At 36.7% G+C, this 18,470-nt stretch overlaps 1 protein-coding gene and 1 pseudogene across 16 annotated transcripts in view; one reads left to right on the top strand and one right to left on the bottom strand.

Annotated features, from left to right (window-relative positions):
- The window catches only part of Mllt10 (MLLT10 histone lysine methyltransferase DOT1L cofactor), a 161,783-nt gene that overhangs the window by 38,588 nt on the left and 104,725 nt on the right, over nt 1–18,470 (top strand). For all 16 annotated transcript variants that reach the window (XM_074056537.1, XM_074056548.1, XM_074056547.1 and 13 more), the window contains one exon: nt 6,030–6,139. In XM_074056537.1, coding sequence (XP_073912638.1) covers nt 6,030–6,139 — 110 coding nt within the window. The remainder of the gene's footprint in view (nt 1–6,029; nt 6,140–18,470) is intronic.
- Nucleotides 3,711–4,172, bottom strand: LOC109687623 (ribosomal biogenesis factor-like; annotated as a pseudogene).

Here is an 18,470-nt window from a genome sequence, read left to right as displayed (position 1 = left end):
AAACTGGATTGGTAGAGTATTTTTACACTGTTTGGTAGTTCATATTATTTTGACAAATTAAGTAGTGTTTACCACTCAAATATTAACGGTAGTGGACATAATTAACTAACTGATTGATGTCAAGATCTTGCTACGTAGCCCAAAATGGCCTCAAACTCATGATCCTCCTGCCTTGTCTCCCAATGTGTATACCACCACTCTGGCTTAGTTCATATTTTTATCAAGTTAAGTAGTATTTAGTTCTCAACTATTAGCAGTAGTGTATTTAATTAATTTATTTCTTTGAGACAAGTTCTCAGTATGTAGTCCAGGCTGGCCTCAAACTCAAAATCCTCCTGCTTCTGCCTTCTGAGTGCTGGGAGTAGAGGAGCCTAGCTTAATTTATTAATTTTTTTTATGTGGAAACAGTTTTTCTCTTGGCAGTTTAAACATTGGCTAGTTTATGTAGAATGAGCTACTCTAATTAAAATCTTAACTTTGTTGCGCTTTTTTTTTTTTTGAGATAGAGTTTCATTGTGTAGCCTAGGCTGGCCTTGATCTGATACTTCTACCTCAGCCTTCCAAGTGCTGGGCTTACATCATGCCGCACCACTCCTGGCTTGGTGCTCTTTTTAAAGGATTCTTGAGTGCTATAGGTTGAGCATTTCTTATCTGAAATGAGCCAAAATTCAAAACTTTTCAAGCATCAGTTTTTGATTTTGGAACATTTCAGATTTTGGATATTTGGATTAGAGATTAGCTCAATTGGTAAAAGTCTATACAAATGTTCTAAAATCTGAAACACCTCTAAAATCTGAAACACCTCTGTTTCCAAAGTATTTTGAATGAGGGATACTCATCCAGTATTCATTTCCAAGAATTCTGTATTTCTTTGTAGTTCAGTACCATTCTTATATATGTAGACATGAGCTTATTAAATCATAATATGCTATGAAAATGAAGGAACTGAGATGGAAACTTGTGATATGATAGCATTTTGCCTCTATTGAGATGATGATATAATTTTTCTTCATTATTCTGCTTAGGAGTTATATTGGTTCATTTTTGAAAGTTAAGTTAACTGATTTTCCTATAATAAACTTAATTGTGGGGTTCAATTGGAATTTTGACATCTGTTTATGAGAGAAATTAAGCCATAGTTTTCTTATAGTTTCATCAGATTTTGGTATTAATTTTATGCTGGTCTTACAACAAGTATTCTCTCTCTTTTTGGTAGCATTTATGTAAGATTGGTATTATCCCTGCATGTTTGGTAGAATTCATAGGTAAATCCATGTCTGGAGTTTTTTATTTTTATTTCTTTTGGTTGCACTGGGGTTTGAACTCCAGGGTCTTGTACTTGCAAGTGCTTTACCACTTGAACTACACCCCTCACCCCTGTGTCTTGTGTTTTTTCATTTGAGTGTCTTTTTTTTTTTTTAAGTGGGCCTGGGATTTGAACTCAGTGCTTTGTGGTTGCAAAGCAGGCACTGTACCACTTGAGCTACAAGGTTCTAATTGTAGATTTTTTTTTAAAGTGATTAAAGAATTTTTAAAAATTTCTATTTTTAAAATTGTGATTGGTTTTGGTAAGTTACGGGTTTTGGCAATTCCTCCATTTTATCTAAATTTAAAATTTTATTGGCTAAACGTTCTTCATTTCTTCTTAATCTTTTAGATATAGTCATGTATTGCTTAGTGATGGCTGTAAATTCTGAGAAATGCTTCATCAGGTGATTTTTGTCAGTGTGTAAACATCATAGAGGGTACTTACCAAACTTTGATGGTATAGCTTACTACACACAGTTTATATGATACAGCCTATTATTCCTAGGCTTCTAACCTGTATTGCACATTACTGAACTGAGTATTGTAGGCAATTATAACATAGTGGTATTTGTGTTTCTAAACATAGTAAAGGTACAATAAAAATATGATATAAAAGATAAAAGTGGAGGACTGGGTGCAGTGGCTCACATCGATAATCCCACTCAGGAGGCAGAAATTGGGAGGATTGTGGATTGTGACCAGCCTAGGTAAAAAAGTTCACAAGAACCCTATCTCATCCAATAAAATGGGTGTAGTGTGTGCAGCTATAATCCTAGCATCATAGTAGGCATATGTAGGAGGATCATGGTGTGAGGTCAGCCTGGGTAAAAACATGAGATCTTATCTGAAAACTAACATAAAGCAAACAGGACTGAAGAAGGTATGGCTGAAGTGACAGAGTGCTGGGTCACCAGGAAGCGCAAGGCCCCTCGTTCTAACCCTAGCACCACAAAAAAGAAGTAGCACATCTGTGTAGGTGCTTAATGATGGGGCTTGTAGGGTGTAGAACTGGAAGTTACTGTGGATAAGTCAGCAAGTGAATGGTAATGTGTCCTTCAAGTTACTTCTGCACACTTCTGTTTTTCCTCCAGTGCTCCCATACTGGACAGTCTGAACCAGCTTGCCTTCGAGTTCGCTCACTCCCCTTCCCACCCACCTGCTTACATTTGCTGTCGACACTGTCTAGTGCAGTTTTTTGTTTTAGTTATTATTTTAGCTCCAAAATTGTTGCTTGGTTCACTATTATTTATTTATTTTAGTTAAAGTGATAGTAAAGTTCATTAAGAAAGGAATACACTTTTTTTTTTTTGGTGGTACTGGAGTTTGAACTCAGGGCCTCTTGCTTGCTAGTCAGGTGCTTTACCACTTGAGCCACCACCCCACCAGCCCTGTTGTAAATCTGGATATTTTCTATTCCTTTAACTATTAAGCCTTGTTTTGAGATACATTTAAGATTTTTGGAAAGTTTGATCACTTTGGGTCTTGTTTTTTGGATTTATTAGGTGGGTCTGGAATAGTGTTTTTCTCACTTCTGAGTCAAGACCTTCTTGAGTTTCCTATTCAATGCTCTGAGAGTTATGAATTTTTAAGTGGGATTGTGATTTGAACTCAGGGCTTTGTGCTTGCAAAGCAGGCACTATCACTTGAGCCGCACCTGTAGCGCAAGTTACAAATTTTTCAGTCTGGCTTGCGAGAATACGTGGTGTATCTGGTCCAAATGGGCCTGTTTGCTACTGTTCATCTCATCCTTTAGTAAAGGCCTGTTCCCATTCTCAGGTAATTTTCCCTCTCCCTCTCCCTCTCCCTCTCTCTCTCTCTCTCTCTCTCTCTCTCTGTATATATGTATATACACACCTATATCTATCTATACCTATATATATCTATGCATATATCCATATATATAAATATATATCTATATTCATCATAGTACTGAGTACTTTGATGAATACTCAAATGGTAGCTTCTGCACATCTTGAGAGTTCTCTCTGTGTGATGGGCTCTCATTTTCAGTACCCTGTCCTGTCAGTTTTAGCTGTCTTGGTCTCACCAGAATCTTAGCTCCATTTCCTAGACACTGAGAATGTTCTGTGCCATGGCCTGAGAAACTTCTCAAGACAGTAAGCTGGGACAAATTTAAGGCTTACTGAATTTATTTCCCATCTTTGTGGGCTTGTCCTTCACTACCTGATATCCAGGGTCATGAAAATCATTGTCTCAAGTGTTTTGTCCATCTTTTGAAGTGGAGTATGTGAATTGTTTCATGGGGGAAGCCAAACTGGTCCCTGTAATTTCCATCTTGGACAGAAGTAAGTCTCCTCCTGTTTCTTCTTACTTTTGGTTTTCCCTTTTGCAGTTTTACTTCTTTCTCTCCCTTTGTGATTTTTTTTTTTGGTGGAAAACGTTTATCTTGTTGGGGAATTTGCTACATCACCACTGCACCGCAACGGAGCCATTAATCTTGTAGCTTTGTCAACATTAACTGGTTCATTCTCATGATGCTGCTGAGAAATCAGCTCTTTCTGCAGAGGTTTAAGAGAAAAGTCTTTTGGGAAGTGCACCATTTCCTTCTGTATGTTTACAAAAGCCTTAATTATTCTTAACATTTTTTTTAATCATTCATAATGCTTATATTCTCAAGATGAGTAGTAACTGATTTTGCTTTGCTTTGTTTTTAACCTTAAAGTTTGTTTTGTTTTGTTTTTTTGGCTCTCTATGTGAAATGTATTCCTGGACTTCTGCCCTCTTAATTTGTTCTCAGGTATTGTCTTCAATACCTGGGTACAGCTACTCAAGTTGCAGTTGACGTTATCTGCTCTTAGAATTGAATAGAGGGCCTTGCATATGCTAGGCAAGTGTTCTGCCATTGTGATACATTCTCAGATCTTTTAATTTAATTAAAAAGGTTTTTGAGTTTTTTTTGTTCTGAGACAAGGTATCCCTGTGTTGTCCATGCTGGCCTTGAATTTGGATCCTCTTGCCTCAGCCTCCCCAGTAGCTGGGATTACAGTCTTGCATCACCAGGCCTGGCTTAGTACTACATTTTATCACTTTAATAATGCAAGTAATTACTGTTGCATTTGAATTAAATTTCTTTAAATTGCATGTGTACTATGTGACATATACACATAGTTATTTATGTAATGGATGATCTAAGGATTACAATTTTCATACCAATAAGTTCAGTCTACTGTATGTACACTTTATATAAAATGTGGAATGAAACCCTATAACTACTTTTTTTGCCTTGTTCCTTCTTCAGTCTTTTTTTGGGGAGTGAGGGTGGGGTTTCTGGAGTTTGAACTCAGGATCTCACGCTTGCTAGGCAGGTACTCTACCACTTGAGCCACTCTGCGGGCCCTTTTTTGTGTTGGGTATTTTCAAGATAGGGTCTCTCCTGGACTGGCTTTGCATTGTGATCTTCCTGATCTCTGCCTCCCTAGTAACTAGGATTACAGGTGTGAGCTACTGATGCCTGGCTTAGTTTGTTCTTAATCTTAGTTTGTAATCCTTCAGTGTATAATTGAAAGGAGGTGAAGGGTTTACTATTTCCTTTTCTCCCTTAGTTGTATCTGCCTTCTTTGACTTTCATCCTTTTCTAGTTTTAGAGTAACTTTTCACTGTTTCATTAGCTCTTAATGCTTTCAGTTACATTTTAACAATTAAAGGAAACACTAATATTTATATCAATTGCTAAAATGTTTTGAGTGAAAACTTAAAATAGTAAAATAATGAATGCTGATACTAAATTCAAAATATTGACAGCAATATAAAAGTTAAAGCTGGTGCTGGAAGCTCTTGCCTGTTATCCTAGCTCCTTGGGAGGCTGAGATCAGGAGGATCCTGGTTTGAGGCCAGCCTGGGCAAAAAAGTTCACAAGACCCCATTCTCAGTCAAAAGCTGGGCAAGGTGGTGTACACCTGTCATCTCAGTTATGCAGGAGGCTGAGATTGGGAGGATGGTGGTTTCGGACCAGCCTGAGCAAAAAATGATCTGGAGACCCAATCTCAACAGGAAAAAACAGGTCATGCTGAGTGCACCTGTCATACTAACTATGGTGGCAGACTGCCCAGGCTGGCCAGTACAGAAATCAAGACCTCATCTCCAAAATAACCAGAGCAAAAATGACTAGAGGTGTGGCCCAAGTAGTTGAGCACTTGCCTAGCAAGCGCAAAGCCCCAAGCCCCAAGTTCAAACACAGTATCACACAAGAAGTAAACATTTAGTATTATTAAGATTGAAAGTATTAAGTCAGGAACTTGTGGCTCATGTCAGTAATCCTAGCTACTTAAGAGGCTGAGACCTGGAGAATCATGGTTCGAGGCAGCCTGGACAATTAGTTCACAAGACCTCATGTCCAAAAATAACCAAAATAAAATCAACTGGAGGTGTGGCTTGCAAAGTTAGCAAGACTCTTACCCAAAAACAAAATACAAACAAAAGGACTGGGAGGGCTCAGGTGGTAGAGTAGCATGCTTAGCTTCAACATGCCTTGATTTAGTGTCAGCATTTGAATTTGTAAATGTTCCCTTTATTTAAGTTACTGTGCATATTAACTGGAGAGATGACGAAGGACGCTTTGTCAGCAGTGGTTTGACTTTGTGCAGAATGTCTTTATTGTGCAGTTGCTCAAATAGCCATCTTAAGAGGATCTTTTCAGAAAGGCAGGAATATTTTTGATAAAATTTTAAAGAATGACTTTATTTTTATTTATTTACTTTCAGGTTGGGCTCATGTGGTTTGTGCCCTGTATATTCCAGAAGTACAATTTGCCAATGTTTCTACAATGGAACCAATCGTTTTACAGTCTGTTCCACATGATCGTTATAATAAGGTAAAGTGAACATTATTTTATTACTATTTGAATATATTTTTATTCTGTAACTAGGAGAGGGACAGGAGTTTTATTTTTTTTTTAATATCTAAGATCATGGAATACAAAACTCATAAAGTTGTGCCTGCCACCTTTTATTCTAATGTAGGCATGTATTATTTTAATGTTTACTGGACTTTTAATCCATACACATTTGACCTTTTGCTTTTTCAGGTATTAAGGTTTTATTAGACTTGAAATAATTATTATTTAGCATAACATTCATTATTATATCATACACTCTTTCTTGGATAGTAATTCTGTGTCAGAAAGTTATATAACTCCCCTCAAAGTTATACCTCAAGGTACGATTTTTATTTTTAATCCTTTAAATCAAAAATCACTTTACCTGAGTGTGGTGGTGCCCACCTGTAGTCTTAGGTTCATGGGAGGGGTTAGGCACGATGATAGCTTGAGTTCATTTGTTCAGGACCACTGTGGGTTAACAGGTGAGACCCTCTATCTTTAAAGAGAAGAAGAAGAAAAGAAAAAGTACTCATAAGCCTTTAATATTTACTTTTAAAAAATTTTTTCCTAATTATCTACATTATTGTTTCATGTTGTTCTGCTTTGTTGAAGGTTTTTCTGTTACCCAGTGTGCCTTTAAAGGGCAAAATTTAAATGGAGGTACATGTTTGTCTGTGGTAGACTGTTGTTGTGGTCAATTTTGAGGTTTCAGATATTTTAATGTTAAAACCTTTTATTATGTAATATTTATTGACATTGAAAATGATGAGAATTAAGTAGAAAAATATGTCAAAAACCTATTTAAATTTTCCGATTCAGATTCTTCTAGATATTCTTCTGAACTTTTTTTTTTGGAGGACTGAAGTTTGAACTCAAGGCCTCATGCTTGCTAGGCTGGTGCTCTGTTGTTTGAGCCACTCCACCAGCCCCTTTTTGTGATTGGCTTTTTCAGGATAGGGTCTTGGGTACTATTTGCCTAGGGATGACTTCAAACCACGATCCTCCTAATCTCTGCCTTCCGAATAGCTAGGATTACAGGCTTGAGCCATCAGTGCTTGGCTTTTGCTGTACATATTTGCCTGTAATATGTAAACATTTGGATCATACTATTTATAGTGTTTTGTTCCCTTTTGTAGTTTATTACTTCTGAACACTTTTTGTCAATAAATGATATTTCTGCTATATTTTTTAATGGAGATTTAGTCTTTAGACAGTCTTTAGATTCAATAAACAATAATCAAACAACCTGTCATTTTTGTTTTGTTTTGTTTTGTTTTGTTTTTTGTAGCCCAAGCTGACCTCGAACTCACCCAGACCTAGTATTGAAGGGCCTGGTTTGGTGTCTGGCATTTTGTTTACACCATTAGAATTTGAGTGAAAGGATGTGAATACTTTGGAAGCTTCCATATGTTATGTGAGATTGTCCTGTAGAATGCAGTTACAAGCTCACATTACATAAGCAGTGTGTGAAATTGCTCATAACTGCATAGCATGTTAAGTCACTCTGTATGTTACTATTGAAAATGCTATTCTTTTTAGTGAAAAATATTAGTAATTATTTTTAAGAGTTTTGCAGCTGTGGGATTTGAACTTAGGGCCTTGTGCTTTTAAGGCAGGTGCTCTACCGTGTAGTGGGGATGACAGGTATGGGCTACCATGCCCAGCTTTTTTGTTGGTGGGGCCTTGCTAATTTTTTTTTACCCGAGTTGGTCTTTAACCTTGATCCCTCCAACCTCTGCCTCCTGTATAGCTGGGATTACGGGCATGCATTATCATATCTGGCTATTTTTAAGTTCTTTGTAGAGGTTTTTAATGTTTGTTAATTGACATTGCATATTTATTTATGCTATATTATGACTTTACTCAGTGTGTTTACATCAGAGACAATATTCTTTTGTCTTATATATTTGCTGTGTATGTTTTTGTCCAAAATTTAACATCTGCTTTTCATTGTTATTGTTGTGGTTTTTGTGGTGCTTGGGATTGCACCCATACTGTGCACACTAGGGAAGCACTCTTTCACTGAACTATACCACTAACCCCTAACATTTACATTTTCACTTTCATTTTGTCCTCATGGTTTTTGTTGGTATTGCAGCAGGTTAATTATTTTTCTAGTACAGAAGTGTAAAATTTTAGTGTAATTTTTACATTTGCTCTTTGTTGTTTCTGCTTTTGATGCTGTGCAAAGAAAGTCCTTTATGCTAGTATATTTTTTAGTACTAAGTTTTATTTTTAAAAGTACTTTTCTTTTTTAGAACTTCAGCCTCTAGCACCACAAAAAATTTAAAAAAATGAGGCATTCTCTTATACAATTCTAATATAAGCATCAAAATCAGGAAATTAGCAATGATATATTGTTACTGTTTGATCTACTGATAGCATTCATGACCATAAATTGCATTTTGTCTCTTTGGTCTCTTAATTTCAAATAATATCTTAATCTTTCCTTGATTTTCATAATTTTGATACATTTGAATATTGTCCATTTATTCTGTATACTTTCCCCTTATTTGGATTTGTCTGATGTTTCCTCATGATGAGATGTAGATTATATGTTTTTGATAGAAATACCACACAAGTGATTCTGTGTTCTTTTTGTTGCATTATCAGGTGATACATGATTTCATTTTTTCCTGTTATGTTACTTTGATCACTTGATTAAGGTTGTGTCTGTCAGGTTTTTCCACTTTCAGATTGATGTTTTCTCTCTTTATAGTCAATAAGCATTTTGTGGGGAAGTAATTTGTATGTATCTTGTTTCTTACTCTTTTTCCTGTACTCACTAATTTTAGCATCCATTGGTATTTTGTGGCTTAATTAATTTATTGCTATGATTGATGGTTTTCTAATTCTGTAATTTCTGGTTTTTTTTTTGCTGTACTGGGGTTTGAACTCAGGACCTACACTTTGAGCTGCTCTACCAGCCCTTTTTTGTGATGGGTGTTTTTGAGATAGGGTTTCATAAACTTTTTACCAGAGCTGACCTTGAATCGTGATCCTCTTGATCTCTACCTCCTGAGTAGCTAGGATTATAGGTGTGGGCCACTAGTGCCTGGCTTCTAATTCTGTAATTTCTTTACATTTATCAGTTAACATTCTATTATAAAGAAAAAAACTTTCTTTACTCCCTGATTATAGTATGGAGTTATGTGTTAATATTTTATTTTAATGCCTCATACTCCATTACTGTCATTTATTTTTATGTTCATGCTATCTGAGACTTGGCTGGTAGGGACTCTTTAAACTGACTTCTGTGTCTCTTGACATGTTTTTATCATGCTGTGAGCATTTCCTTACCTCTGACAAAACAATATATTTGTGACTCATTTTGTATCATTCTGTTCTAGCTCTGGAATTACTATTTCTCCAAGGAGGTTTTTTTTTTTTTTTTGGCAGTACTGGGGCTTGAACTCGGGCCTGCACCTTGAGTCACTCCACCAGGCCCTTTTTGTGAAGGGTTTTTTTCGAGATTTTCCCAGTCTAGTTTCAAATCATGATCCTCATGATTTTTGCTCCCCGAGTATCTAGGATTATAGGCATAAGCCACTGGCACTGGCATCTCCAAGGAATTTTTAATTCCCTTTAGATGAGAATGATATTTAGAAACCAAAGTGGGCACTAATTGTGCTCATTGTTCTGAGGATATTGCTCATCTCAGGCCCTCTCAGTTGGTATAGTTAGGAAATAAATGCCTATAGAGAGACTTAAATTTACCTATGTTGACATGCATACTGTTTCTGTATTTATGTATGTTGAAAACAGGTCACAGTGATATTTCTTATGAAATATATGGATATACATACATATGTAACATACATTTCTGTGTGTATTTCTGGATCCATCTCTATATATTGAGGTAGATAAACTTACAGTGGTGTATCCGAATCTTATCCAACAACACTGGGTTCATTTGAAGTTTTTTTTTTCGTATCTGTGATTCATTTCGGATGTAAAGATACCTGACTTTCATTATCCTCAATGACTTACTTTTTTGATCAATCTCTCCTATATTGACAAATCTTCTGTCACTATCACTCTTGAAGCAGATGATACTTTATAACTTCATTCCAGCTCCACACCCATCTCTGGGTTGTTGCTTCTTTCCTACATGGCAGTTCCTTTCATCCTCTTTGGGATTTTACAGTCAGCATCAGTCCACCACTGCCTGCTTTTTGCTCTGTGTTTGATCTGTTCAATTGCTCTGACATCCCACCCATCCCTAACCCTGCCTTCCTTATGGGAACAAGTCCAGTTCAGGCTGTGACACTGGTTTTGGACTGTTCCCCCGTGCGCCCCCCCCCCAACATGGCTTTAAGATTAGATTAAAGTATTCAAAGAAGAAGGGACAGAGGACGTAAAAAAGAATTAAATTACTTTTTAAATCTTTAATCCATCTAGAATTAGTTTTAAAATATGGTGAGATGTGTGTCTTAACTTTTTCCCTGCTGGTTAGTCAGTTTTTAAAAAAACACTATTAGAGAATAATCTATGTTTTCCATAGTGATTTGAAATACTGTTGGGATCATTCCTAAATTTTTGTGTATACATAACTGTACTTTGTACTTTGCTTTTTGTGTTCCATTGATGTGTCTTGTTTTAGTCTAGTTTCACACTATTTTAAATTATTATGATTTTATATGTTTATTAGTAAATACATTTTTCTAGATGAACATTAAAATTAACAATGCAGTTTTGGGTATCCTGGAGTTATAGTGAAATACCTTTTTTTTTTTGTGGTTATCAAAATATTTTTTTTTAATTTTTCTTATTCATATGTGCATACAAGGCTTGGTTCATTTCTCCCCCCTGCCCCCACCCCCTCCCTTACCACCCACTCCGCCCCTCCCCCCCCACCCCGGAATACCCAGCAGAAACTATTTTGTCCTTATTTCTAATTTTGTTGTAGAGAGAGTATAAGCAATAATAGGAAGGAACAAGGGGTTTTGCTGGTTGAGATAAGGATAGCTATACAGGGCATTGACTCACATTGATTTCCTGTGCGTGGGTGTTACCTTCTAGGTTAATTCTTTTTGATCTAACCTTTTCTCTAGTACCCGTTCCCCTTTTCCTATTGGCCTCAGTTGCTTTAAGGTATCTGCTTTAGTTTCTCTGCATTAAGGGCAACAAATGCTAGCTAGTTTTTTAGGTGTCTTACCTATCCTCACCCCTCCCTTGTGTGCTCTCGCTTTTATCATGTGCTCATAGTCCAATCCCCTTGTTGTGTTTGCCCTTGATCTAATGTCCACATATGAGGGAGAACATACGATTTTTGGTCTTTTGGGCCAGGCTAACCTCACTCAGAATGATGTTCTCCAATTCCATCCATTTACCAGCAAATGATAACATTTCGTTCTTCTTCATGGCTGCATAAAATTCCATTGTGTATAGATACCACATTTTCTTAATCCATTCGTCAGTGGTGGGGCATCTTGGCTGTTTCCATAACTTGGCTATTGTGAATAGTGCCGCAATAAACATGGATGTGCAGGTGCCTCTGGAGTAACAGTCTTTTGGGTATATCCCCAAGAGTGGTATTGCTGGATCAAATGGTAGATCGATGTCCAGCTTTTTAAGTAGCCTCCAAATTTTTATCCAGAGTGGTTGTACTAGTCTACATTCCCACCAACAGTGTAAGAGGGTTCCTTTTTCCCCGCATCCTCGCCAACACCTTTTGTTGGTGGTGTTGCTGATGATGGCTATTCTAACAGGGGTGAGGTGGAATCTTAGCGTGGTTTTAATTTGCATTTCCTTTATTGCTAGAGATGGTGAGCATTTTTTCATGTGTTTTCTGGCCATTTGAATTTCTTCTTTTGAGAAAGTTCTGTTTAGTTCACGTGCCCATTTCTTTATTGGTTCATTAGTTTTGGGAGAATTTAGTTTTTTAAGTTCCCTGTATATTCTGGTTATCAGTCCTTTGATGTATAGTTGGCAAATATTTTCTCCCACTCTGTGGGTGTTCTCTTCAGTTTAGAGACCATTTCTTTTGATGAACAGAAGCTTTTTAGTTTTATGAGGTCCCATTTATCTATGCTATCTCTTAGTTGCTGTGCTGCTGGGGTTTCGTTGAGAAAGTTCTTACCTATACCTACTAACTCCAGAGTATTTCCTACTCTTTCTTGTATCAACTTAAGAGTTTGGGGTCTAATATTAAGATCCTTGATCCATTTTGAGTTAATCTTGGTATAGGGTGATATACATGGATCTAGTTTCAGTTTTTTGCAGACTGCTAACCAGTTTTCCCAGCAGTTTTTGTTGAAGAGGCTGCTATTTCTCCATCGTATATTTTTAGCTCCTTTGTCAAAGATAAGTTGCTTATAGTTGTGTGGCTTCATATCTGGATCCTCTATTCTGTTCCACTGGTCTTCATGTCTGTTTTTGTGCCAGTACCATGCTGTTTTTATTGTTATTGCTTTGTAATATAGTTTGAAGTCAGGTATTGTGATACCTCCTGCATTGTTCTTTTGACTGAGTATTGCCTTGGCTATTCGTGGCCTCTTGTGTTTCCATATAAATTTCACAGTAGATTTTTCAATCTCTTTAATGAATGTCATTGGAATTTTGATGGGAATTGCATTAAACATGTAGATTACTTTGGGGAGTATCGACATTTTTACTATGTTGATTCTACCAATCCATGAGCATGGGAGATCTCTCCACTTTCTATAGTCTTCCTCAATCTCTTTCTTCAGAAGTGTATAGTTTTCCTTGTAGAGGTCGTTGACATCTTTTGTTAGGTTTGCACCTAGGTATTTGATTTTGTTTGAGGCTATTGTAAATGGAATTGTTTTCATACATTCTTTTTCCGTTTGCTCATTGTTAGGGCATAGAAATGCTAATGATTTTTCTATGTTGATTTTATATCCTGCTACCTTGCTATAGCTATTGATGATGTCTAGAAGCTTCTGAGTAGAGTTTTTTGGGTCTTTAAGGTATAGGATCATGTCATCTGCAAATAGGGAGATTTTGACAGTTTCTTTACCTATTTGTATTCCTTTTATTCCTTCTTCTTGCCTAATTGCTCTGGCTAGGAATTCCAGTACTATGTTGAATAGGAGTGGAGATAGTGGGCATCCTTGTCTGGTTCCTGATTTTAGAGGGAATGGTTTTAGTTTTTCTCCGTTAAGTATAATGCTGGCTGTAGGTTTGTCATATATAGCTTTTATAATGTTGAGGAACTTTCCTTCTATTCCTAGTTTTCTTAGAGCTTTTATCATGAAATGATGTTGGATCTTATCAAAAGCTTTTTCTGCATCTATTGAGATGATCAAGTGGTTTTTGTCTTTGCTTCTGTTAATGTGGTTTATTATGTTTATTGATTTTCGTATGTTGAACCACCCCTGCATCCCTGGGATGAAGCCTACTTGGTCGTGGTGTATAATCTTTTTGATGTGTTGCTGAATTCGGTTTGCCATTATTTTGTTGAGGATTTTTGCATCAATGTTCATTAAGGAGATTGGCCTATAGTTCTCCTTTTTGGAGGTGTCTTTGCCTGGTTTTGGGATAAGTGTAATACTGGTTTCATAAAATGTGTTAGGCAGTTTTCCTTCCCTTTCTATTTCGTGGAACAGTTTAAGTAGGGTTGTTATCAGTTCTTCTTTAAAGGTCTGATAGAATTCAGCAGAGAATCCATCAGGTCCTGGACTTTTCTTTTTGGGGAGACTCTTGATTGCTGCTTCAATTTCATTTTGTGTTATAGGTCTATTCAGGTGATTAATTTCCTCTTGGTTCAGTTTTGGATGATCATATGTATCTAGAAATCTGTCCATTTCTTTTAGATTAGTGAAATACTTTTATAGGGATGAAAATCTTATAGCAGCATTGAATCTCCCAGAAATATGGGTGTGGAGGTGTGGGGGTGTGTGTATAATTATTTCTTTTGGCAGTACTGGAGTTTGAACTCGGCCTCACACTTTCTAGGCAGGTGCTCTACCACTTGAGCCACTCCACCAGCCTGGGTTTATTTTTAACTCTTGCCATTTCTTTCCTTCTTGCAGTTTTCCTTGAGAACGATTGCTATATATGGTTGTTGAATTTTTGTCAATAGTTTATTTTGTCATAGGAAATGTTAAAATAGGTCACTTGTGAGCCAGGTACAGTAGTGTGTGCTTATAATCCTAGCTATTTGGGAGGCTGAGTCAGAGGAGGTTCAAGGGTTTGAGGTCAGCCTTTGCAAAATGGTAGGAATCTGTCTCACACACAAAAAAAGGTCTTAGAAAGTTAATAGTAATACTATGTTCATATGTATTCAGCATGCCTAATATGGGCATACAATTCTCAAATGATTGGAAAGTGGATTATTGGGTTTCAGAAGATACCAATCCATGATGGATGGTAGTGAAGAATAATTTCAAGAGCTTGTTTAATTAATTAATTAATTAGTGCTGGGGAACAGACCCAGGGTTTTTTGCATGCTAGGCAAGTGTTCTACCACTAAGCTACACCCCTAGCTCCATTGCCCCATACTGGGCACTGAGTATGGACTGCTTTATATCAATCATTGTACAAGCTAGACAGCAGGAATTCAAAGATAAAATACAGCATTAAATAGAGAATAGTCTGTTTTCTGTTACTACAACAAAAGACTGGGTAATTTTTAAAGTAAAATATGTTTATTCCCAGTTCTGGAGGCTGAAAAGTCAATCTTGGACAGCCATCTTTAGCAAGAGCCTTGTGCTGCATCACAATATGGTGGGAAAAAGAAGGGCAAATGGATATGTGCAAGAGACAGAATACTAGGGGTGGGTTCATGTTATAACAGCCTGTTCCCATAGTAACTAGTTAAGGACCTTCAGAGTGAGAATTTGCTCACTTCTGAAAGACAGCATTAGTCCATTCATGAGCAGGGAGCCACCAAGACTGAAACACCCCCACCTTCTGCTAGGTTCTACCTTTCAACACTGCTGCACTGGGACTAATACATAATTTCTGGGTGACCCACTCAAATTATAGCAGCAAATAATTAGTTAATTAAGATCTTTTCTGAAAACAGTAACTCTGAGTTGAGTATTGTGAGAACATCATGAAAAAAAAAATTTTTTTTTTCATGGTGCTGGATGTTGAACCCAGGGCCCTCACATATGCTATACAAATGCTTTACCACCAAGGTATACCCCCAGCTCCAGAAGGGATTATTTTTGCCTCATGTTGAATAAGGTACTTAAAAAAGCTTTTTGCACAGTACCTTGGAATTTGACCTGTGTAGAAAAGGATCAAATAATAATTCTAGACAGAGAAAGTAACATAAACTAGCAGGTGCAAAGGGGAGGTGGTAAGCTTGTTCAGAGAATAATAATTTATGTGTGGCTAGACCATTGTGGGATTGGCAAAATTGAGAGGAAATTTTGTGAGTGACAGGAAAAGAAAATTTCTAGGACATCTGTATAGCAGTGTGTAAATTGCAGAGATTTACTGAATAGACCTGTTGTATTACTAAGTTTTCTACATGTCATTAAATAGCTAATACCGGATTTTTTTTTTTTTTCCCCAGTTTTGGTGTTTGAACTCAAGGCCTCATGCTTGTTAGGCAGGCGCTTTCCCACTTGAGCCACTCTGCCAGCCCTAATGTCCAGTTTTTTTAGCCACTTAATATTCTTTCTTTCTTTTTTTTCTTTTTTTTTGTTGTCTTGGTTTTGAACCTAGGATCTTCACCTTGAGTCATTCTACCAGCCCTTTTTTGTGAAGGGTTTTTTGAGCTAGGGGCTTGCAAAGTATTTGCTAGGGCTGGTTTTGGACTTCAGTCCTCCTGTTCTCTGCCTTCTGAGTAGCTAGATTTATGCTGCCCGGCTTAACTACTTATATTCTTATTTAAAATTTTTATTTTTTGACTGCTCATATTTTCTTTTGTTACACGTATCAATTTCTCATTTCACTGTCAGAGACATTTTGTTAATGAACATGATAATTGCACATTGAAGTTACCTTTTAGTAACATTTCAGAAATGTGAAGGTTGTGGCAATGAGGAAATTTGTAAAATGTTTTTGGGGTAGAAGAATACATTCTTCAGAGACAATAAAGCACTCATTATGCAAAGTTACAATTTTCATATACAGGGTAAGCCGATGATGATATGTATATCCTACATACAGCCTTTTCCATAGTCTTTATTTCTTAAATGACCCTAAAGGGTGATAGTAGACTAGACAAAAAACATTGCAAATTAAGTTTCAGATAGATAGTAAAACTAAATAGTTGTCTGTCTGTTGATGTTAGTCAAAATTTATGTTAGGCCTATAGGCTAGAATATCAGTGGCTGGTAAGCACTGTAGTATGTACATGGATTTTAGAAATACAGAGAGAATTCACCTAACCTAGTCTAACAAGACTGAGGAAAGAGAGAAAAGTTGTCTTAGACATAAGGTTTCAAAGTGTCTTAAGTGCTAGTTGTGAGGGGAAGATAGAGGAAGGATATGTGCTTGGGTGCTAGTTTTATATACTGAAGGAGCAAAACTTTTGAATAGCGAGTGGGATGAGAAGTAGAAAGGAATTGGGGATTGTGATAAGAAGGGAAGTATTGGTAGGACTTTGAATGTGATGTGTCTAATGTTGAGAGAAGCTGTCAAGGGTCAGATTTTCAGATGCCTCATAATCATCATGTTAAGGAGCCTGAACTTGGTCCCTATTGCAGGATTTTTATAAAAGCTCATGTCTGCCATCTTAATGGATAGGTGGAAGGAGGATTGGGGAAGGGAAGGTAGAAGAGACAAGTATAAATGTATAGAAATTATTGAGATCATGGCAGTGTTCCAGAGATAATAATGATGATCTAAATAGAAGAGTAGTAGGAATGAAAGAAGGTAGCATGTAAGAGTTTCAGCTAACAAGTTTAGTGTAATGAAAAGGAAGGAAAAAAAATTCAGAACTATCTTTCAGTTTCAGGAATATAACTACTAGGGCACAATTTCAGCTGTAGAAAGGAGGGGTCCCAAGGAGGGAGGAAAGAAGGAAAGTGAGGAAAGTAAAGTGAATTGAAGCATTTCTTTGAACAAAAGTCACTTTAGTTTTAAATTCTTGGCATATGTTCATGGGACTTACTACTTTGTTAAACAAGTCTGTATCTACAAATTGTTCACTAGCATATACTCACGAGATTACCATGAGGCCCGAAGATATAGTTCACACTTTTACAAAAGCATTGAATGTATTTGCTTTTCTATGTCTAATAAATGTCTTTCCTTGGCACTTCATACTAGTTACTCAGATAGATGAGTGGTTAACAGTCATTATTTTTCTTTTCTGGAGAATTGAATTATTTGGAAAAGGAAAACAGTCTTCCAGTTAGATCTGTAGAGGAAACATTTTTTGTTGTTGTTTTAAACTGTATACGGGTTTGTGTTTGTTAGGCAGGTGCTCTGCCACTTGAGTTACACTCCCAGCCCTGTTTGCTTTAGTAATTTTCCAAATAGGGTCTTGCTTTTATTTCTGTTCTGGCCTGAATCTTGATCCTCCTATTTCCGCTGGGAAGATAGATGCACACCACCATGCCATACTTGACTGACTGAGAGGGATTCTTCTTAACTGCTTGCTGGGGCTAGCCTCACACTACAATCTTCTGATCTCTGCCTTTTGAGTAGCTACTAAGCCACTGTGCCCAGCCCCATTCTATTAAAAAAATTTTTTTTGTTAGCCTGTCTTGGTTGCACAAACTAATGAGTCTCATTAATGACATTCTCAGACATTACATGATGCTTTTGGATAATATTCACCACCCATTACCCTCTCTTGTTTTCTTTCTTCCTACCTCAGCTAATTTTTATTTCTCATTTCCGTTTTTGGCTTCTCTCAGTTTTCTTTGCCCCTTTCCTCTTTTTTTTCCACCACATGTGCTTGGTATTGTTCCCTTGTTTTCAGGGAATGTTAAATTGTTTTTTATTTGTTCTTTGTGAGTTTTGTGCTTCTGTGCTCAATTTTTAATTGCTTTCTTTCAGTAATATCAAGGTTTAGAGACTAATTTTATTAAATGGGGTTAATAAGAACTGTGGAAGAATGGCAGTATAATTTCCCTTCATGTCATTTCTTTGATTTTGACTACTAAAAGCAGCATTCCAGTATAAACTTGTAGAAAGTAGAATTCACAAGTCGACTTAAAATTGTTCATGGAATTAAAATCCATAATCCCACTAGACAGCATACAAGTTGCCTAAGTCAGTATTTTTTTTTTGTTTTTCATGTTCATTTGACTTCTTGGGAACTTGTAGATGATAGTGTTTAAGTAATACAGTATAATTAAGTGTGATTGATTAAGAGATAATATTTCACAAAAAAAATCATACATAGGAGATTACGTTGTGGGGCAGCAAACCATACAAGGTCGGTCAAATTTGA

This window comes from Castor canadensis, chromosome 15 (assembly GCF_047511655.1).
Source record: "Castor canadensis chromosome 15, mCasCan1.hap1v2, whole genome shotgun sequence".
In the NCBI taxonomy this organism is placed as follows: domain Eukaryota; kingdom Metazoa; phylum Chordata; class Mammalia; order Rodentia; family Castoridae; genus Castor; species Castor canadensis.
This window is presented reverse-complemented; position numbering and strand designations above follow the sequence as displayed.